We start from the raw sequence: 23603 nt of genomic DNA, 5'->3' as shown, positions 1-23603 counted from the left end.
ATTTCCCTTCTCATTCCAAGTTATTGTTTTCCTTGTTATATGTAACTGCTTTTCTGCACTATTGTTTAAATGGTAAAGTTTATTATAATTACACCCCTGTTTCTTGTGAACCAGCATGATGGGACCACCGTCTTGAATGTTGGTATATAAAAAAGTTAAATAAATAAATAAATAAAAGATTAGATAGACTGATTTGGCGCCATTGGATAACATCACCAATCTTGTGTAGCTGTATGTTCTGCTGTCCATTGAAAACACCTATCACAGGTATGCAACTGCTTTCTCTCCTACCAGCTCATGTCCTGGCATTGCTCTGACAAAAACAGTAGAAGGATGCTACTAACCTTGTTGTCAAATCAATGCCAGGAAACAAACTGATAGGAAGGAGGAACACGTCCTCTTGCCAGCTCAGATAGGAGATATTAGGCTTAGTTTGAGGGGATTCCAAGGTGTGCAGGTCATCATGGGGCCATGGGGAGAGTAACAGAATTTAGATGGACAGAGAGAGGAGGGTTTGCAGGGGGGGGGGGTGTCATGGTGGGTCCCATGTGCCATGGGCAGGAGGGAAAGGGCATAGAGCAAACAGGAGGGAAGAGTGTGTCCTCTTGCCAGCTTGGATAGGAAGTGCATGGGTGAATGGGGGGGGGGGGGGGGGGGCTAACAGATCTCAAATGAGAAGAGGAATGGGAGATTGCACTATGAAGGTCCTGGTGCTCCCTGTAGACTTGTGCCATGGGCAGAAGGGAGGGAAGATGGGGTGCCTCCTGGTCCAACTAATCTTGGTGAATGAGAAGGAGGGGGAATCAGGCTGCCTCTATTGGTAGGTGGGAAAGAGGAGGTTTTAAGGCATCTCTCAGCCCACTACCTACAGTACTTGACTCTGGGGAAGGGCAGATCCGTGGGATGATCTTTCCTTTCTGTTTTTTAATGGTTAGCAATAATTTTCAGTGCTAACCTGCTAACTATAGTTGGGGGAATCCAGCCACACTAAATTTCGTTGGTTAGATTTTGACCAGCTAGATTTAGGGGAATATGTAGCTGAAAACCTAGGCAGTTAGGTTCAGCTAAATTTTTGCTTAAAAATAACTGGCTAAAATTATCTGTTATCTTATGTGCTTAGCATGTCTATAAAATATCTATCTCAGCATGCACAACTCCAGGAAAAGAAGAAGTCCCAGCGATCAGGAAACAAAGATACGTTAGGGATGTATGTATGCGAGGGTCTAGAGTGAGCTATGGCCTGTAACCCCTGACCAAAAATCTTCACTGCAGTGATTGTGATAAATAAGAGAAGTTTTAAAATGGAATAAAATCCTGAATAGGTGAAAATATGTATTTATTTATTTATTTCCTTTTTTTTTTTTTTTGTCTAGACAATGTACCATATTTAAAACCAAACAAACCATAACTAGAAACTCACTCCACCATAGCTCCCAGTAGAATCTAGTTCCAATTGAGAAGGAAGCACCAAAAGAACTGGAAGAAACTGCCAGGCCAGAACAAAAGCAATTTACATATTTACCTGAAAGAATGCCTTTCTAAGATGTAAAGTTATCATTTTTACCATCAATATGGATTCAAATAAGGTCATCAGAAAAATTATAAAACTGATAATTTTGCTCTTTTCATGTAGAAAATGCTAATGTAAATGCAAGATCATTTGTTTTAAGTCTTTGTAATTGTTCTCTAAAGACCAAACTGGAAGATTCAAATTCCATTCTCCATCAACAATCAGGGCTGAATTACCATGACACATGAGTGTTATCATCTAATAGTGCCTTCTGTCTTAGCTCATAGAACATTTGTAGTGATGAGTTTGCACAGGGGTTACTTAATGATCTCCTCAGTCTTTTTTCTTTTTTTGTCCAAGGGTCTGCATGGACTTGTACCCTATCTCTCTTTTTTTTTCTTGATTGATATCTTTTGGTATCTTCATTCTTTTAAAAATGTTTTCAATTATTCAGCTGCCTTGCTGTCTTGGCAGCCTCCCAGGCAACACTTTTCATTGCTATCTAAAAACAATACAAAACGTATCTATGCAGGATGTCCGTCACCAAGAAGCCCATTGTTAATGTCTTCATAATGTGTGTGCAGTAAGAAAATGTCCATTGCTGATGGACATGACATCTATTACTGATGTCTAGGACTGAACCACAACCAGGCTAATTGCTACCACTGTGACTAGATGTCTCCATACTTCCAAAAGTCCAGGGCCTAGAAAATGGAGAAATTGTATAAGTCTCTGAAGAGCCACAGCCAGTCCTCCTCCTGGAGTGGAACATCATCTTGTTCCCCGGATACCAATTTGAACAGGAGTTCCTCGAAAAGCCTCCCTCTTCACTGGAACAGGCCAAGGGTCAAGCGACCAAAAGAAGCATTATTCTCAGGCATAAATAAGCCCCTCGCAAGCATCATGAAACTTGGGGCATAGAAAAAAAAAGTGCCACTCTTCAGAGCCAGTGGCACAACTGGAGCTGAGGAAGCATCAAGTCTCAGTGCTGTCAACGCAGCTGACACACCATTTACTAGTGCATCGAGCCCTGGCACCATTGATTAATCGAGCCCCAGCGCCATCAATGCTTCAAGCCCTGTCGCAATCAATGCATCAGGCCCTAGTGCTATCAACAGATCCGACTAAGGAGCACTCAACACATCAAGCCCTAGAGCATCGAGCCTCAATGCTATTGGTGCTCCCTCCCTTGATGCCTTGTTCGATAGAGCAAGCTTCTGTATCATCGACGCATTGGGCTGCGATGCTCTGGACGCAACTCTTCACCAAATCATTGGTTCCTTCCATACATTCAGGAAGGCTTCTGGGGCCAAAAGGAGATACTTTTCACTTATCTCCACAAATTTCTAGCGCAATCTACTCATCAAAGTTTCAGGAGCAAGGCCTATATCTGGACATGCCAGATCCCAGTACTCCATGATGCCCTTAATTTCTAACTGGCCCCCAGAACAAATTTTACAAAGTCCAGAGATTCCATCCTAGTTTCTGAAGGAAATGTTCCACCTCCAATGTCCAGCTAGAGGACATGTTAGCCCTTAGATCAAATGGCAGAGTTGTTGTTAGGAATCTTGCTAGGGAGTTAGCAATCTGTTATAAATCTTCTCCAGGAGAGGGAGGAGTTAGCAATCTGTTATAATCTAGTTGCTGCATACTCCCATAGAAGGAGGAGTTAGCAATCTGTTACAGAATCTGCCAAGGAGCTAGCAATCTGCTAGCGCTTACCCCGCCAGGAGGGCTTGTATCGATCAGCTCCTCCCAAAGGAAGGAGATAGCAATCTGATAGGCTTGGCTCCTGTAGGAGGAGGAGTTTAGCAATCTGTTAGTGCTCTGCTTCCCCAGAGGGAAGGACTAGCAACTGTGATGCTTTGTTCCTGTAGAAATATGAGCCAGCAACCTGTATGATCCCCACGGGGAGATAGCTATCTGATATGGATCAGCTTCCGCAGAAAGAGGAGTAATGGTCTGATGTGGGTTGGCTCCCACAAAGTGGCAGAAGATACCGCTCTGTTAGTGTAAGGAGTAACAGTAGAAATAATGAATCCCTGGGCCGATGGCAGATGACAGCGCCCTCAAGTGGAGATCCTGAGAGGGACCACCGGCTAGGCTGGACTATTGAGACAAACACAGATAGTTCTTTATTAGACTGGAAGTAGAACCACCAGAGGAGGCAGTAGTGAGTTGATGTGCCCGGCGGGGCTGAAGTCCCTCTGATACTGGAACTATGATCTCTGAGTTGCTGAGCTGTAAGAAGAGACTATAGGTAGTGAGTAGACAGGGTATGCTGGGCATAACCAGTGGTAGATGATACACTCACAATTGTAATTATCAGAAATGTCTTCTTATGCAACAGAGAGTCTTCAGTATTCAGGAACAGGAGCCGCAGGCGAGTACTGGTTCCTATAGGCAGTCTGAAATAGAACTCACAATAACTGTGTATGGGATGGCTTCTGGAATAGAAGAGAGGCTAGGAGAGATTTAGGAACATAGGCCCTCGTGGAGCGAGTACCAGTTCCTATCTGTTAATCTGAAATAGTAATCCATAAGATATAGGTATGTGATATCTTCTGAGGAAGAAGAGAGTCTAAGAAAGGTATTAGGAACATAGGCCCTCTTGGAGCGAGTACCGGTTCCTATCTGCAATGGTAACTCACGATCTCCGTACCTGCGATAACGTCTTAGACTGAAGGGAGTCTTAGAGATTAGGAACAAGGGCCCTCGTGGAGCGAGTACCGGTTCCTGTCTGTAATAGGACTCACTGTGTTCACGTCTGCGATCGCCTCCAGACAATAGGAGTCTTCTGAGTCTTCGGGAATGTAGGCCCTCGAGGAGCGAGTACCAGATCCCGTCCAACAATCTGAAATTAAGAAGAGAGAGAGCGGAGCCCCCGAGGAGTGGGTACTCCTGGTAAGTTTGAAAAGGCCAAGCAGTGGAGAAAGATTTCCCCTTGCTGACTCGAATCATTGTTGCAAGTAGCGTGGACTGCCGAAGCAAGTCCCATTGGAGTTCCTTGCTAACTCATCTGTAGTTAGTAAAGAAAGACCTTTTAAATTGAAAACGGATGACGTCAGTACGGGGGGACGCCCCCGAGGTTCGCGCCTTTGCTGGTACAAAGTCTGGAGCGCGCGCGTGCGCCCTTTCGTCATCAGGAACATGGCGGATCCGTGGCGTCAGGCCAGCCCGGGGATACCAGGGACCAAGAGGCGGAGAGAAGCCGCGGCTGCAACTGTCCGTCTGAGCCGAAGGGAGTCACCACAAAGGTAGAGAGGGTGGAGTGAGGACGAGAATAGGCACGAACGCAACAGTTGTGAAGACTTTCTTTACCTCTCTGGCAGCTAAGGACAAGGAGGGCACTCTTCAACCTTTCCTTTCCAGGATATCAGATTTAATTCTGCAAGAAGGCATCCCAATTACCCCTGACCTGATGGGTACTTCATCAGAACCCCCATAAGGTGGTTCTAGTCCTTGGCACTCACAGCGGAGTCTAGCCAGTTGAAAGATGTTCACCAGGAATACATCCCTCCAAGGCAACCAATGAAACCCTCCTTAGTTGCCTACTTCATCATTGGGGTGGATCAGTGTCCCCTCTGCTGTAGGATCTGAGGAGAGTTCGACAGGAATCCTCTATGACCCTTACTTAAGCCTCTAAAACACTCATCTCCATCTGAGGATCTCTCTTACTCCAGGTTTCTGGATAAATTGGGCAAGGTACTCGGAGTTAATATCCATAAGAACAAGGATACTCACACAGACTTCTTTGGCCTTCTCTAGATTCTAGATACCTCAGTGGAGTCAGCAGCCATTCAAATCCATGCTATCCTGCAAGAATTACTATCAAAAAAGTAGGAGAATCTGATTTCCTGTGCTCCAGTAGCCAGGAAATTAGACCTAAAGTATAGAGACCACAATAATCCAAGTTTAGAGTAGTGTAGTTCCCTCATTAATCAGTTGTGGTGAAGTCAGTGCTAAAAGCGGCAAAGGAAACAAGAATATTCTCAAACACTTCAGCAGGAAAAGACCCCAGGCTCCTGAACTATTTTAGTAAAAAAGTGTTACAGAGCTCCATGCTTGATGCACACATTTCTGCACACCAGTTTTACATGGTTCAATACATAAATGATTGCATTCAAAAATGGAAGGCATTTTTTCCTCCAGAGGATGGAGGCCCTGCATACCCATAACCACTCCTCAATGCGGAAGAATGTATATGCCATCTTATATTGTCAGTTTCCATAATTAATCTATTTATTTGAAACCGTAAGACAGGGTGCCATACAATAAAACACAAAGGCCTGGTTTTCAAAAGCATTTACACACTTAAAACTGGGTTTTACATGTGTAAATGCCCTTTATTATTGCCCTGGAACTGTTTTAAGTGTTTGGTCTAATAGAGGTTCTCAGCTCCAGCCCTTATGACCCCCAGATAGGTCTGGTTTTAAAAATAGCCACAATAAATATGCATGGATGCATACATTTGATTTAAAAAACCCCTTGGTTAATTTGTATATATTGGTTACCTGGAAAACCAAACCAGTTTGATGGCAACAAGGACAGGAGTTAAGTACCACCAGTAAAATAGTACATTGATATGATAGTGCTCCAGTAATACGGTATATTAGATTATTAGGGCTGTGTTTAGTTCTTCTCCTTCCCCCAAAGCTGGCCAGGTCTGGGATTATTTGGACTTTTTGAAAAGGGAGCACAAAGTACTATGTATTATTTTGTTAGCAGTGTCTAATTCTTCTTTATTGTTATACTGTTTTTGAGACTGAAGGAAGAATCAGCATCTGTTGTACTATTTTCACAAAGGCAAACCTAATACTATCCAAGTAATAGAAATAAATGTGACTCATTTTATCCATGGATGCCCTTCAGGTTCAAAAAGTTCACTAAATTTCTTTTCAAAATATTTACACGTAAGATAATTTATTATTTCAGTGGGGAACATGTTCCAGAGTTTATTAGTATCCTAGAGATTCATCTTTTGAATTGTTGTGCCCTTATGGAGTTTTAGCTGCTGATGTTCTGGATTTCCCCATTTCCTCATTCTTTAGCTGAAATAGTTCCTCAAAGATAAGCAGCTGCTAAGCTTTCATACTGTAGACTCAAACACACTCTTCCAAGTGGCAGGTTATCTTTGTAGAAATAGAGAATGCAATTCAGTTGCATAAGTCTCTGTATTGATTTACTTGCTTACTAACCTACATCTTTAATTTACTGACTATAACTCATGGAAGTTGAAAATGAAAAACATGCACATTACTGGATCAAATGGAAAATGTACTTGTAATTTTGCATGTAGCATGCTATAACGAAGAGATATAAGCTTAGAAACTTTCTCCATAGACTTAGCTGACAAAATTTCTGTGAAATCAGGAAAACAAGCTATGTGCCAGTTTTGATAAGTGAAAAACCTTTAACATCTTGTAGTGTTTAGAATCAATTGCTACAGCATAGCATAACAAAGAGAAATTGTGTGTAGATTTTATCTTCCCTGTTGGAAGCTAACATGACCCTGTATCCCCAAACTCAAAATTTAACAATTTGCATTTGAATTTCATTGCATTCTGTAATATTTCATATTTGAATGTCATGATGTATCCGATTTATTTGCTTATTTCTGTTCTGCTAGTTTTGTTTCTGTTAAAGTACTTCTTTCTTCATAACCTGCTTGCCTTAAGGAAAGGGAATCCCTAAGTAACATCGTGCCTCTGGTGCTGCCACTTGTACTCAGAAGGGGCAAGTTTAAAAACTTTGCTTTTTGAAGCAGAATCCTACAGATATTTCTGCCCGCAGGCTTTGCATCCCTTTTTAAAAGAAAAGTGCACACATAGCGTACTTACCCTTCGAAAATGAGCAAAGGAAAAAGCACTGGTAGAGATTTGCACCTTCTTTTTCTGCTTGTACTTTTTCTGGACAAAACACGCGTAGTTTAAAAAATTCAAACCTACATGTGTTCTTGCCTCCTCTGACATAACCCCATCCCCTCCTCAGGAACACCTCCAGGAATATGCAGATAAAGTACAGCACACATACTTCTGCCTACATACAGGATGGGCAATTTTCAGACTGCCTGTTTACTGGGTAAATGGCTTTGGAGAACTGCCTTCAAACAGCATAATTCATTGATATCATTTTGCAGTGTTTTAAAATTTACCTTCATATATAGAATCATTATCATTCTACCCAAAGTCTTTTTTATAACAAGAGCAAATTCAAATTACCAAACCACAGATTCAGTTGCTCATTTTTTTCCAGTCAGAAATATCCCCTACTAGAAACAGGTTTTCTTTTTGCTAACCCCTACTACCAAGTTCATGGAAAGATCCATGTTTTCATCAAGCCTAGCATCCTGTCTCCAACAATGACCAAATCCAGGTCACAAGCTCCTGGAAGATCCTATAAAGTAGATCTGTTTCCTGTTACTTACTCCCAAGGATAGCAATAACTTTCTTTAATCTGCCTAGCTAATAATGTGTTATGGACTTTTCTTCCAAGAATGTGTCCAAACCTCCTTTAAATCTTGTTATGCCAGTCACCTTTGTCCTCTGGCAACAGATCCCACAGCTTGATTGTGAGCTGAGTGAAAAGTACTTTCTATGATGTGTTTTAAATCTTCTGGTTGTTAATTTCATAGTGTCTCCTTCTTTTAGTATTTTTTGAAAGGGCAAATAACTATCCTTTACCTATTCTACACAACTCATGATTTTTTAAACATCTGTCATGTCCCCTTTCAACCATCTCTTTTCCAAGCTGAAGAGCCCTAGTCTGCATAGCCTCTGACCATAAGAGAGCCATTCCATCCCCTTTATCATCTTTGTTGCCCTCCACTGCACCTTTTCTAGTTCAACTATGTTGTCATGTTTTCGCTAGCTGTGCAGTCTTCCCGAGCCAAGGTTCAGCCTGCTGCTCAGTCTTCCCTCCATCAGGAGTCCTCAACGTGCCTTGCTTATTAACTTGCCAGCTACCTCCTCACTGATCCTACTACACCCAAGCCTCAGCCCTACATAACAGGGCCTGCACAATACCTCAGTGCCTCTTCATTGAGTCACCTCAGCTCTCTGACCTGGCCACACTTACCTCGCTATTCTGCCTTGCCTGGCCTTGTGGCCTCCGGACCTCCTGCCTTACCTAGGCTTGGGGCCTCAGGGCCTCCTGCCTTGCCTAGCCTTATGGTCTCTGGGCATTCTGCCTTGCCTAGCCTAAGGTCTCTTGGCCTTCAGCCTTGCCTTGCAGCCTATCCAGGCTTTCTGCCTTGCCTTGCAGCCTGTCCGGGCTTCCTTCCTTGCCTTGCAGCCCATCTGGGCCTCCTGCCATGGATTGTGGCTTCTCTTGGCCTCTCACCTTGCTCTGTGGGCTCCCTTGGACTCTTGCCTTGCCCTAGGCCCTTTCAGGCCTTCTGGCCTTGCTCTGTGGCCTCTCAGGTCTCCTTGCCATGCCTTGTGCTCTTCTGGGCTTTTCTGTCTTACATTATGGCATCTGGGCCTACTAGGATTACCTTGCCCAGTTTAGTGTCCTATTGGGCTTTCTTGTTCTCTGTTACCTATCTAACAGTTCAGTTCAGTGCTGTCCTTGTCTAGTCAGCCTTGTCCTTGTCCAGTCCTTGTCCTGCCCAGTTTAGTTCAGTTCCTTGCCTACTCCCCAGGCTTTGCCCTTGTCCTTTGCCTCAGATCCAGCCCCACTTGTGCTCTGTATTCAACCCCAGCCAGTCCCTGTATCCAGCTCCCAGCTTGTGCCTGCCCTCAGCTTCCAGCCTGCTTTGCCTTGTCCAGCCAGCTTTGCCTTGTCCGGCCTATCCTGCCTTGCCAGTCTATACCTGACCTCAGCTCCCAGCCTGTACTCAGCTCCCAGTACATGCTTTAATGTTCCACAGAAGGCAAGTCCTACCGACCCCAATGTTGCATCCATCGGTCGCAGACAGCTGCGACCGCTCTGCCTCACCTCTCTTCTACCTTTTTCCTCCTCCCTTGAAAGGATGGCTGCCTCTGCTGCTGTCTGCCGAAACTCTCGGCGTTTTCCAAGTCAGCATGGGCATCCCAGTCCGCCATGCTTCTTCCTGAGGCCTCCTAGGGCATGTGTGCGCACACTGCCTAAGTTTTTGAATACATCATGGCAGGAACCTCGGGGGCGGCCCCACCGCATGACGTCAGTACCTCCGGGTATTTAAACCTCCGTTCCGCTCCAATTCAACGAGTTAGCAAGGACTACGGTTTTGCTACTTTGACCGATTCTAAGCTGCTTGCTTGGATCCCTCACTACCCTTCGGGGTATCTCGCTCCTACGGAAGCTCCAGGTACCCTCTCCTCGGGGGCCTCTTGCTTCTACTTGTCCTCCGGGGCTAATCTGCCTAAACCTTAAGGACACCCGCTCCTCGAGTACCTGTCTGCTCTCTTTCAGGAACCCTCGGCGCTCCTAGGTACTCACTCTTCGAGGGCCTATTCTACTCGGGGTATCTTGCACCTTGGACCTCTGGTCCCCTGCTTCATTCAACTACCGAAGGAAGTTATCAACACGGCTACTCCGTGAGTACCTGTACGCTCCAGCTCCTCTCATTCCACCCTCCAGGTTCACAGCCTATCCCGCGCTGCGGAACACTACTGGACCTTTGCTACTTCTGGGTGAGACTATCATCTACAGAGACTGTTGAGCTATTGGGATCTCGCTGGACTGCAGCACTGTCTGTTCCTTGGGCAAGATTCAACTCTTCAACAGCAGTATAATAAAGCTTTCCTTCCTCAGTGCCTCCTTACTAGAGTCTAGCCAATCGTGGTTCCCCACGGGGCCCCTCCCCATGGGAGGAGTCATCGCCACTTCAACCGAGTCCACAGTATGCCACAAACACAACAGATTGCTAACTCCATGGATTCGGCTCAGCTCGCAGCCTTGCAGGCCATTCCTGACCTAACCCAGCGGATCACTGAGCAACAAAAGTCACTGGAAAGCCTGGCTGCTGCTAATTCTAGTCATGCCATAGGATGGTCCTAAAGTTGGCCAGATATACTTATCCAGCAATTTTTAAGATAGCCAGGGATATTCAGCGGTGTGACCGCGCTGCTGAATATCCCCCATTGAGTTAGCTGGATAGCTATATTCAGCTAACTTAACTAGCCGCTACTAGCCGTGGGAAAACTCTGTTGCATATAGAGCCCTATATTTAAACCAATGGGGTTATCAATCGTGCACTAATGCCCACTGGACAACAAGGCATGCAATTTTGGGTCCAATGGTCCATGCAGATTATAAAAAGTGAATGTAAAAGGGGTACTCTTTCAACCTTGCATGCCTGTAAGTAAATTTTCAAATTGAAATTCCCTAAAGAGTTTTGCTTTGAAAATGCGGGTCTAGCCAGCTACTTCTGCAGCTGTGAACTTCACATCTGTTTTGCAGCAGGTGCAAAATCTGTGCTGTAAATATGAAATACCTGCATATTATGTGCCAGATCTACCCTCCCTGTGGACCCACACACCTATGCGGCATTTATAAAAGTAAGCATGAGTACTTTTACCCACAGAGAAGAGCAGTCTTTCACCCATGATTTCTTTACTCAGGTGGTTGCTTAGTTACCTGGGTAAAATCTTTTGAAATTTACCCTCAGAATGACAAAGTCTCATCAGTGCCGATACTGTAGGGATGTGCATTCATTAAAAACAAATGCTAAAAATGCAACGAGTGAGGCCATTTTTGGTTCATTCCAAATGGAATGAACCAAAAACGGCTTCCAACCTCGACCCAGGCCTACCAAGCTGAGCTGAGCTGAGCTAGACCCCAGCCAAAGACTTCCTGGGCCATTCTCACCCCCCTTCCATCTCATAAAATTGAGCCCAGGGCCTAGGCCTACTGTTTTTTCAGCTGGGCAGAGCTGGGACCAATTAGGGCCTCCGTAGACCCCTCCCATCCCCCCAAAACATATTCTAGGCCCTCCCTCTCTAGCTCCCACTTATCCTCTTCCCACAGGCCAAATAAAAAGAAGGAAAACGGCAGGTGTGAAGCTCACTGAGTCCTGCCTGCTGCTTGGTGTTTAAAAATGGTGCTGGCCACATGTAGTGAGGTGCAAAAGTGACATCATTTGGGCATTTCTCTCAGATGTACCCGGTGCCATTATATTGTTCGATTATACCGCCATACAAAATACTGGCACCAGCTGCACCTGAGACATCACCAAAATGACATCACATCGGCACCTCTTTCCATGCAGCCAGCGTCATTTTTAAATACCAAGCTAAAGACAGGAGTGAGTGAGCTTCACTCCTTTCATTTTCCTTCTTTTTATCCAGACCCACGAGAAGGGGTAAGAGGGGGCCAGGGGGGAAAGTCCTTGGCCCAGCACATATTTCCAGGGGACGGAGGGAGGGACTCCAGGAAGCTCCAGCTCAGTCCAGCTGAGTAGGCCTAAGCCCTATGCTCAGTTTTTTGGGGGGTGGGAGAGTCCCAGGAAAACCCAGTTTGTTTGATTTTTTCATTTTTGGAAGGGGGGGGGGGAAAGGTAGCGTTTAATGTTTTGTTTTTGTTTTTTTGACTTGGGAAATGAAACAAACCAAAAAAATCATTAAATGAACCAAAAACAAACAAACCCCACCTCCACCCCTGAAATGAAAAAAAACAACCTAACAAAATTTTGGGCTGCACATCCCTGTTATATTTCTAGCATGGATTTGAAGCTTGAAAGTGCTATGTGGTGTTAATATAGAGTATGTATACATTAAAAGATGCTTGCTTTCTAGATGGAAAATGAATTAAGAAAAGAACGAACCCAATACTCTACTGACCTTAAAGAAAAAGTTCTGAAACTTAAAGAAGAAGCAAAAATGGAATTAGACATTGAAAGAGAGAAGCATGAAGAGCTGCTTAGAAAATACCAGGACGAGCTAAAAGAATTGCAGATGAAGGTTTGTTCAACTGTTAGAATGTTTTAGCAGTGCCTGTTGCATTTTTAACTGAAATATAGATTGTTATTTTTCTTTGTGATTTAATTATGAATATTTGCTATGTAACCTGCCCACAGATAGTGTGGGCTAAATATTTATTTTTAATAAAATAACTACTGGAGACAAAATATATTTCGTATATGTTGTGACAGCTCTTGTGACAGCACTGCACACTAGAGATGTGAATCGGAACCGGAATCGGTTCGGATTCCGGTTCCAATTCACATGTGGGTTTTTTTGCATCGGGCCCGATCGCGGTTTTGTTTATCGCCTGCGCCCGAGCCGATAAACAAAAAAACCCACCACGACCCTTTAAAACTAACCCCTTAGCTTCCCCCACCCTCCCGACCCCCAAAAAAACTTTTTACAGGTACCTGGTGGTCCAGTGTGGGTCCCGGGAGCGATTTCCCGCTCCGGACCGTCCTTACCATGTGACAGGGTATCCTGGCACGGATACCCTGTCACATGGTAAGGGCAAAGGGCCATCGGCGCCATTTTGATTAGTGGCAGCCGACGGCCCGGAGCGGGAGATCGCTCTTGGGACCCCCACTGGACCACCAGGTACCTGTAAAAAGTTTTTTTGGGGGGTCGGGAGGGTGGGGGAAGCTAAGGGGTTAGTTTTAAAGGGTCGGGGTGGGTTTAGGGGTTATTTTTGTGTGCCGTTTTTCCTGCCCTTCCCCAAAACGATAAGGGAACCCCCATGATCAATATCGTGGGGTTTTCCTATCATTTTGGGGGAACCCCCGATTTCTGACGATTTTGAAAATATCGATATTTTCAATCGTCCGAAGCTCGATTCACATCCCTACTGCACACTGTTATGCAGGAGACCTGCTCATCAGTCCAGCAGGAGCTGGGAGGCAGTGGCCTACCCATCATACGCCCCTGACAACTCTAGATGGGAATAAGAGGGTTGAAGCCTGTAGCCTCCCTACTGAAGACTCACTGTGATTGACTGAGTCACAGAGGGAGAAGGTGAGTCCTAATTCAGGGGGAAAACATGGTATCTCAACTTTAGAAGCCCCTTCCACCCCATAAATAGTAGTGAATTGGATTGTGTCAGGTTCCCAGCTGCACTGGATCCTCATTTGTGAAAAATAGCAAGCTTGGCCCAAAGAAGTATTGTATAGCTGTATTATGTAGATGCCCTTATAGAAGATAATTTTTAAAAGCTACTTCCATGGGTAAAACAGTGCTTTACCCTCAGGAATGGACTTTTAGATAAAAGTACATCCATAGGATCTCTTTTACCTGCAGTAGTGGCAGGTGTTCTTGGGGGGAAGGTTGGGACAGAACTTGGAACTATGCTCATACTTTTGTATGCAGCTTAGTTTTTGCTGTGAAAGGTACCCGCACAGCAGATACAAATGTATGTTGGTATTTTTCCTGGGGTAATTTTCAAACATGAAAATATGCACATGCTTTCACCTTAAAAATTGGTGCAAAGTTCACAGGCTAAAAAATACCTGCAGACTTTGGACTTATGTGGACAGCCTTAAAATTACCCCCATTCTCTTTTAGTTCTTTCACAGTAATACAGAGTAATGCATACAAGAAAACAGAAACTACATTTCTGTGCTACATTAGCAGCATTTCATTTTTACTAGAAATGTTATTGTAATGGCTGTGATAGCTTGTATTGGACCAAGCAAATAGATAGAGCAATTAATGAGCTTTCGATATTATATAGGTCCCATCTTCAGATATGTGAAAGTGTTTGACATCTGAAGAAGGGACATATACTGCATCTGGGCATTCACCAGAGGACAATCAAAACAAATAGTAGGGGTGCAGTCCTCCTTCAACAATCCCCCCACTCTCACTCTCCCCGTACTCCAGCTGATCGCTTTTGTCTCTAGTTGCTCATCTCTTTCAACCTCACTCTTCCAGAGGACCTTTTCTCTCAATCTCCTCCCCTCCACAAGAACCCCTCTTAACCCCAACCACTCTCAAGCTCCCCAGCTCATCCTTGCCTTTTATCCCCTTCATCCCTTTTCACATCCCCACATCCTCAAGTCCTTCTTATAAACCCCAACTGATCCTCTGTAATCCCCTCCATCTCACCTCTTCCCCATTCCCTTGTCACATTCATCTCCCATCTCCTCTCTCTCACTTCCCAGCTTCACATCTTCCCCTCCAACCCATCTTTTACATCTCACACCTGATTCTCTCTCACCCCCAACTCCTCTCTAAAATCCACTTCTTGAACTTCTGTCATTCCCCCCTCTCTCACCATCCATGACCAGTCCCTATCCACCTGATCCAACCTTCAAACTCCTCCTGCATCGGATAGCTCCCAAAAATCCCCCAGGCCAGGGGCAGTGGCAACATTTTCCTTTTGGCCCCAGGCCAAAGGTGAATGACAGCTGGAGGGAAAAGAAGACAGGCTGATGACAGGGACAACATTTTTCTCTTGGGCAGGTTCAATGGTGGATGAAGAATAAGAAGTAGTGGCAGTCTGTTCTGGCCCATGCACACCGAGCCCGCTCCTCTTTTCTTAGAGGGTCCCAAACCCAACAAGCTGCAACAGCATTGGTAATGAGTGCCATCAAGCTCACAGGCCCCAATTCCTCCTTGCGCAGAGCTTCCTATTACCATAGAAACTCATATTTGGGGGGGAGGGGGGAACTACTACAGGGCCTGTGAATGCATCTGCTGCTGCTGGTGCTTGAAGAGCACTGCTGTTTGAGGCACTTCTGACCCCCAGCTAAATGTTCTGTGACCCCTGGTTGGGGTGCCGACCCACAGTTTGGGAAGCCCTGATGTAGCACAACCTACTAATATTCCAATTTTACCTGGGCCAATATTAGATCTTTGTGCTATCAAAAATGCTAATATCACTAAAATGTAAAGTAAATCAATGAATAATGAGATGTGTATGTGTGGGACATACACATCTCACTAGTTTCACTAATGGTACAATTATATTTACTCTTTTGTCTTAAAGAACATCTCCTTTCCTTTAGATTCTGCATGTTATCCTTTCCTAAATGTTTTTCATTCAGGATGTTGAAAATTGTTACGATCCTTCCTTACTGTATTACAGCAGAAGAAAAAGAATGACATAAGAACCAATGAATGAATGTGTAGTTCCTGTTGTAGATATCACTGTGAAATAATGGCATGCTACAGTCTGATTAAGGAAATGTGACTGACCAAATATATTAAGGGCAAAGTCTTCTTTTTTCCCCCGAAGAAATAACTATAAAGGACTATACAAAAACTATTTGAGTCATGCTATGCCACTCCCTTAAGAAAGTGCCATAAGAATAACATGGCATTAAGGTAGTTGACTCGTTAAGTTCTGAATACACAGACTGAATAAAGGGCCTTTAAAAATGTATGTGGGGCTTTCAGGGCCTGCAAGTGAATTTTCAAAAAGAGATGGTCTCTTTGAAAATTTCAGAACCAGCATCACCATAGGTACTTCTGTAACCACAGACTGCAGGTGCAAAGTTGGCACCACAAAGCATGCACAGGAATTTCAACATGAAATTCCCGTGTGTTGTGTGCCATCCCTGCCCTTTTGAGGCAGAGGTAAAAGTACCTGCGCAGAGAGGAAAGAAAAATTTCAGCCCTCTGAATATCAGCTTAGTTCCTAGGTAAAATCTTTTGAAAATTGCCCATTCCAACCTTTTGATTGTTCTGGATTGTAATCAGCATATGCCACATTGTCTTTGTATATGTCCTACTACTGGTGACTGCAACAGAACACTCCCTCTTTTGATTCAGTCGATGCCCCAGCCAAGTGAAAATCAGCTTTCTTACTGAACATAAGATCATAAGAAATTGCCATGCTGGGTCAGACCAAGGGTCCATCAAGCCCAGCATCCTGTTTCCAACAGAGGCCAAACCAGGCCACAAGAACCTGGCAATTACCCAAACACTAAGAAGATCCCATGCTACTGATGCAATTAATAGCAGTGGCTATTCCCTAAGTAAACTTGATTAATAGCCGTTAATGGACTTCTCCTCCAAGAACTTATCCAAACCTTTTTTGAACCCAGCTAAACTAACTGCACTAACCACATCCTCTGGCAACAAATTCCAGAGCTTTATTGTGCGATGAGTGAAAAAGAATTTTCTCCGATTAGTCTTAAATGTGCTACTTGCTAACTTCATTGAATGCCCCCTAGTCCTTCTATTATTCGAAAGTGTAAATAACCGATTCACATCTACTCGTTCAAGACCTCTCATGATCTTAAAGACATCTATCATATCCCCCCTCAGCCGTCTCTTCTCCAAGCTGAACAGGCCTAACCTCTTCAGCCTTTCCTCATAGGGGATCTGTTCCATTCCTTTTATCGATTTGGTTGCACTTCTCTGTACTTTCTCCATCGCAACTATATCTTTCTTGAGATGTGGTGACCAGAATTGCACACCAAGGAACAAAATCAACTCAGGGTTCTTACTAATTGCCATCCAAATTGATTCTTTAGCTAAGTATTATTAAAAAAAAACAAAACAGATATATTGGTAAGTATGCCATGATGGTAAAGTGACCAAATGATGCCACTTAAAAATGGAGTATTTTTGGTCAACAATGAAAAAAGTCCCTCACTGTTCCTTTATAACTTTTGTAACTCTTGTAACACTCCAGTTAGAAATTGTGAAATTGACCGTCATAAACATGCCACTGTAATGACTCATACTGCATTGGCAATGAATTATAATCATAGGTCTACAAGAAAATAAAATGAATTCAAATTTTTTTTAGTTGCACTTAGAAACAGTCCACCATAACACTCAAAACTTCACATACGCTTAACTTGAACAGCTAAATAGCCAAGAGTCCAATCTTCATTAAACAACAACCCCGCACAGAACTATGGGGGTCATTTTCTATCCCTATCGCAGGTGAAAAGGGACTTTTCGCCTGCAATAGCTAGATAGGGGCGGAGTCGGGGCAGTGTCGGGACCGGAAAAGGAGGAGTCGAGGCGGACGCGGTGGCAACTTCGCTGGCGGCGATAAGGTAAGACCCATTATCACCGCCAGTAGCATGCCCAATAGCGCCACCTTTCACAGTGGCGCTATTGGGTGCGAAAGCTGGCAGCGATAACACCACGGTGGTGCAATAGCTGCCAGCATTCGCAGGCTCGCCCCCCCCCCCCTGCTCCTCGTTACCGCGGGATTCAGTAAGAGGTGCAATCTTAGAAAATCCAGCCCTATGTTTCAAAAGTGTTCTTCTTCAGGGGCCCCTTCAATAGTCCTTTAGTTCCGTTCACCAGATGGTCCAAAAAGGTTCCCACATTGTTTGAAAGTAATGAAACGAATGGGGAGATAAGCCATTAAATACTGAAATAGAAGTGAATTATTAACATACTATTTGCTGATTGGCCAATAGCCAAAGCGCAAGCATTCAGTCAAAGATGTGTGTAGATCATAGCCCAGTTTTATAGCACAGTATACCACTCAGTCTGTTTATTAAAGCTGTTCAGTGCACTCTTGGCTATTCAGCTGTTCAAGTTAAGCATTTGCAACTTTTTGAGAGTTATGGTGGACATTTTGGGGTAGATTTTCAAAGGGTTACGTGCGTAACCCCCGAAAACCTACCCTGGTGCACGCCGAGCCTATTATGCATAGGCTCGGCGGGACATATGGACATAAAGCGTAACTCCTGAAAAAAAGTTGGGGGGAATTTAGTTAGGGCTGGGGGGTGGGTTAGATAGGGGAAGGGAGGGAAAGGTGGGGGGGATCGAAAAAAAAGTTCCCTCTAAGGCCGCTCTGATTTCGGATTGGCCTTGGATGGAACAGGAAAAGCCATCGGGGCTCCCCTTGGGCTCAGCGCGTGCAAGGTGCACAAGTGTGCACCCCCTTGCGCGCGCCGACCCCGGATTTTATAACATGCGTGCAGCAGTACCCCGCGCGTGTAACACTTAAAATCTGCCCCTTTAAGTGCAACTAAAAAAGTTTGAATACATTTTTCTCTCTTGTGGACCTATGATTACAACTCATTGACAATGCAGTATGAGTCACTACAGCAGCATGTTTATCATGGTCCTTCACATTTTCTAATTGGGGTGATACAAGAGTTATAAAGAAACAGTACAGGATTTTTTGATCATTGTTTCAAGCTTTCCCCATTACTGCTACATACGGGCTGGTTATTTTGGTGGTATTTTTGGTCAGTCCATTCTGCCACTGATCAAGGCAACTGGATGTTTTAAAAATAGAACTGTCCAAAGATTTACCAGTGTACATTGTACGTGTTACGGAAAGGGGGGCCTTGAGAAGCCTTAGCCCTCTGTTATGCACACGCAGGCTTTGGCTAGACGGAGCAAGAGATGCCATGAGCAGCTGCTGCGCGAGAAAGAGATGTGTGCCCTTGGACCTCGGTGAACCCAGAGAGAAGCTCCGGGGAAACACCGAGGCTGGTAAGACAAATCCGTGTCTGGGTCAAGACCAAGCCCAGGCCCCTGCCGACCTGCATACCTCAATGAGACCAACCACCCTTGGTTGGTCTCTGAGTGGTTCTCCGACTACTCCAAGCCCTTTCGGACCTGCCGCTGGAAACAGCAATGGCAGCAGGCCAGCAGAAGACGATGGCAGATGAAGGCTCTGGAACATGAATGCTGAGACAGGAGACTTGGGGTGTGAAGACTCAGACGAGAAGTTTGAGATGTGAAGACTCAGACAAGAAGCTTGAGCACGAAGACTCAGGATCAAGGTTTTAGGAACAAGTACTGGTTTGAGGCTGCAACGCAGCGCGCCCTACACAGCCCACAGCCCATGGACTGGTCGCGGACCTCGCTTGAATGCGAAGAGTCTCCAGATGCATACGTGGTAGTTGAAGCCGGAACATTGTGAAGATTCAGTAGAAGCCTTACCAAGGCGCGCCCTACACAGCTGCCCATGGCTGGTCGCGGACCACGCTGGAATGGTACAGGTTCAATCAGAGCCTTAGGCATGGACGGTGCAGCCACCAGAACATCCGAGGGCTGAGACAAATTCCAGGGTAAGGGACCAAGACAAGACTTGGCTTCGAGCAAAGGGAAGGGGGTCAAGGCAAGACTTGGCTTAAGACATGAAACATGGGACCAAGACGAAACTTGGCTTCGAAGTGAAGATGACCCTCCGGAGACTAGTTCTGCGAGACGAGAAGGCTGGCCTATGCCACGAGGTGACGAGACACGACATGTCACGCCAGAGAAGGTAGCCATGAGGAACCAAGGGTCCAGGAAGCAGAAGCAGAGAGGAGGCATCAGGAAGGAACCCAACTGACCGAGGCTCCAATGTCCAAGAACAGGAACCGGACACAACGGATTTACCCTCGGGATGGACATCTGGAGGACTCGAGGAGCTGGAACATCACAGGAAGACCACAAGACATCAGGAAAACCATGAAACATCAGGAAGAGACTAGGAACATGAAGAACGATGAGGGATCCCACGAAGAACAGGAAATACCAGCAGGAGTGAAGACGAGAAGTCCTGGAAAGGAACTAACTCCTTGTGAAGGCCCCTAAGGGATGGAAGCTGGGTCCTTACATAGGGCAGAAGATCAGGAAACGCCCTGGGAGGAGTCCAGGTAGGGCCAGGAGGCTGGCCCTTTAAATCTCTGAAGGAGGCACGGCCCGCGCCCTAGGAGACAGGAAGCAGGAAGTAATCAGAACCATCCTGCAGGAGCAGTGCAGGGAGAAGCCGGGCCTCTACACAGGACCCGAAGTCAGCAGCGGCTCCTGCCGCTGCTGGGAGCACCAAGGGCGGCTCCAGCCTCCAGGAAAGCCTGGGGACTGCAGCCTCCAGGCCGTGAAGCTGAAGAGAGCGTCGGCAGCACTCCCTGCCGCAAGAGGGTCCCGATAGGCGTGGCTCCAAACCGCGCTGAAGATTAAAGTCCACGGCTCCTGCGCTGCAGAGGTAAGTGCAGAATCATAACAGTATGTCTGATTACCTAGATTTGTATTTCAAAACCATTCTGCATAATTTAAATGTCAAGTACAAAACAGGCTTTTATATGTTTTGAAATTACCTTTAGGTGCTACAATCAAATCATGAAAAGAAATTAAGACCATTTAACATCTATACAGATGTTCCCATACAAGTTCTTTATATTCTTTTGCCATGTTAGCTCTCTGTTTTGTGTTTTGTTTTTTTGACTTGGTAGTTTCTTCCTGCACCTTTGGAACTACAGCTAGGATCTGGTGCCATCGGCCTTCATTCACAACTACCTGGAAATTTTTCATCTATTGCAAAATTCTTTCCTAACTGACTTTAGCCTAGTAATTGCCATGACAGTCCATGGCCAGAACTCACGCACAAGGGATCCTTTTGGAACTCTAGAGTCATTGGCCTTAAATTCAGCCACTAGATGTTGGCAGTGCAGAATGATTTTCTCCCCCTAAGGACTGTAGGCACTGCTTCTGCAGCATCCTTAGCCCTGAACATCCCAGAAGACCTGACCAGGGAATGATGCCTAAGTCCTTTGCATGACAGTACACAGCAGTACCCCTGAACCACCAGGCCAGCAACATATAAGGCAGAATATATGAAATTTAAACGGGGGTCAGCCGGGTAGCTCAGTGGCAGTGCCACAAAATGCAATGTGGAGATCCCCGAGTCAGGTCTTCTGCTCCTCAGATCAGCTGGAATGGGGATATTGCAAATAAGTCATGGTCCTTATTTAAAGACAACACTTAGAGGCCAGATTCAGGGCCCATTTTGCAAGGTTCCAGAAGGATTTCCGGTGTCATGGCTATAAGGGATGATTTGGGGATGCCCCCAAGCAGAGGAAGCAGGAGTCACGAGCAGGCAGGTCAAGTGTGCCATCTTCTGCAGGGTTCAGGAGCAGGCAGGACTGGTGTAGATCTTCTGCCTGACCAGCTACCTTCCAGTCAGGTTGAGCCCTTCAGTGCTGGTGTCTGGCAGGTCTTATGGAGAACGGTGCACTGGCTCAAGAACAGGATACTCACAGGAACAAAGTGTGCACAGGCAAGCCAAAGAGGATAGGGATAGAACAAAGATAGGGCAAGACTGAAACAGTGAACAGGGCAAGGGATACACAGGTGAGCTAGGCCATTGGGAGACCTAGACAGGACACAGGAGGGCCACTGGGGGCAGGGATATAAAATAGGGGGAAATATTCCTGAGTAGTTGTAAATGAAGGGTCCTGGTGCCAGATCCAATGTCTGGTTCTGACTGAGCTGGAAATACAAAGCAGAAGGCGGAAAAGAATGAAACTGTGATTTGTTAAACCTTTTTTGTAATTAGCAATATTTTATCTAAGGCATAAAGCTTTTGTTTGACCCAAGGAATTAATAATTCCATCCATTTTGGAGCTTACTGTGTGCCTGAAGTCAACTGTTCCTTAAAATCTAAATAAATGGAATGTGTAATTTTCAGACTTAATTTATGTCTTTTTATGTAGCAAGAGCTGTGGGTCTGTTTTTATGCCAAATTAAACAAACCAAAAAAGCTTGATAGCACAGAGCATAATTTTTAATGTAAATCCAACATCTGAGTAGGCAAGAAGTACATGCTCTTCTTGCCTACTCAGATATTGATAGCTCTTTGCTACAAAGCTTTTTTGGTTCGTTTACTAATTGGGTATAAAAACAAACCCATACCTCTTTAGTGCTGCGTTTTTCTTTTTGGATTTATCCTCATATGTACCGCATTTATATTTCACATTTTTGTGTAGATACCCATCTTGATCAACAATGCCAGTAATGACCTACAAACAGAAGTAGAGACTCTGGAGAAGAAACTACAGGAAACTCAGAGCAAACTTGTACAGAAAGATCAAGCAAAAGCAAAAGAAATCCAAAGCCTTAAATTGTTGATTTCTGAACTTGAGCTTCAACAGAAGAAACAACAGGACAGTAGTAGCTTGGCTACTGAAGAAACGCGTAAAGAAACGCAACAAAAGTCAGAAGAACTGAAGGAGTTAAAAGAGGAGCTAAAATTGCTAATGCAGCATTTCAACCAGGCCCAAGAAGAGGTAGGAAGAGAACCATAGTCATGTCTTACTGGAAATAGTATGTAGCTTTTCTGCAAATATCTCAGTATTAGGATGCTTTCTTAAAAAGCTGAACAAGGCTAAATATCCAAAGTATGAACAGTGCCTTTACTAGAACAATTTAATTCATTTGTCATAGTCCAAAATATGCTAATGTTAGGACATTATATTTCTTTAAAAATAATGTGTGCTTTTCTTAATTTCAGTATTTCATTTTAAGAAGTTTATTTAAGGTGTTTTAAGCTTACTAAAGAAATTTGAAAGCAGTGTGAAAGATATTAATTTGGTAACATAATAAGTGACTGCAGAGAAGACCAGTTAATCCATCCAATCTGCCCAGTATTTTCCATCTACTTTACAGGATTGTCCCAGTTGTCAACTGTACAGGCTTGACTGCCTGCATGATATCACTCCTTGTTCAGGTTATAAGAACATAAGATATGCCATACTGGGTCAGACCAGGGTCCATCAAGCCTAGCATTGTGTCTCTGACAGTGCCCAATTCAGGTCACAAGTAACTGGTAGATTCCAGAAAGTAGATCTATTTCTTATTGCTCACCTGCAGGGATAAGCAGTGGCTTTCCTAAGTCTACCTAGCTAACAATGGTTTATGGACTGTTCCTCTAGGAGTTTGTCTAAACCTCTTTTAAACCCCGGTATGCTAGTCACCTTGACCACATCCTTTGGAAACAAATCCCATGGCTTGATTGTGCGCTGAGTGAAAAAGTACTTCCTACAATTTGTTTTAAATCTGCAGGTTGTTATTTTCATGGCATATCCCCTTGTTATAGTATTTAAAAGTATATAAATAACCCATTTACCCATTCCACTCCTCTCAAGATTTTATACATCTCTGTCATATTGCCTCTCAGTTGAATCTTTTCCAAGATGAAGAGACCTAACCTATTTAGTTTTTCTTCATCAATTTTGTTGCCCTTGTCTGTACTTTATCTAGTTTCTCTGTCTGCTTTGAATTGAGATGACCAGACCTGTAAGCAATACGCAAGGTGCAGTCACACCACAAATCAATAAAGAAGCATTATGATATTCTCCATTTCATTTCAAATAATTCCTAACTTTTTTTTGCTTTTTTGTCTGCTGCCACACACTGAGCTGAGGATTTCAATGTAATGTCTACAAGGACTCCAAAGTCCTTTTCCTGGGTGGTGATTTCTAATATGGAACCCAGCGTTGAGTTCCTGTAGTTGGGATTCT

The 23603-nt window shown here is 44.5% G+C and overlaps 1 protein-coding gene across 6 annotated transcripts in view; it reads left to right on the top strand.

Moving 5' to 3' along the window:
- Positions 1–23603, top strand: part of LEKR1 (leucine, glutamate and lysine rich 1) — a 515362-nt gene that overhangs the window by 477871 nt on the left and 13888 nt on the right. For all 6 annotated transcript variants that reach the window (XM_029615748.1, XM_029615750.1, XM_029615751.1 and 3 more), the window contains 2 exons: positions 12229–12393; positions 22071–22370. In XM_029615748.1, coding sequence (XP_029471608.1) covers positions 12229–12393; positions 22071–22370 — 465 coding nt within the window. The remainder of the gene's footprint in view (positions 1–12228; positions 12394–22070; positions 22371–23603) is intronic.

This window comes from Rhinatrema bivittatum, chromosome 9 (genome assembly GCF_901001135.1).
Source record: "Rhinatrema bivittatum chromosome 9, aRhiBiv1.1, whole genome shotgun sequence".
NCBI classification, from domain to species: Eukaryota; Metazoa; Chordata; class Amphibia; order Gymnophiona; family Rhinatrematidae; genus Rhinatrema; species Rhinatrema bivittatum.
The sequence above is the reverse complement of the archived record's forward strand: the minus strand, read 5'-3'. Positions and strand labels throughout refer to the sequence as shown.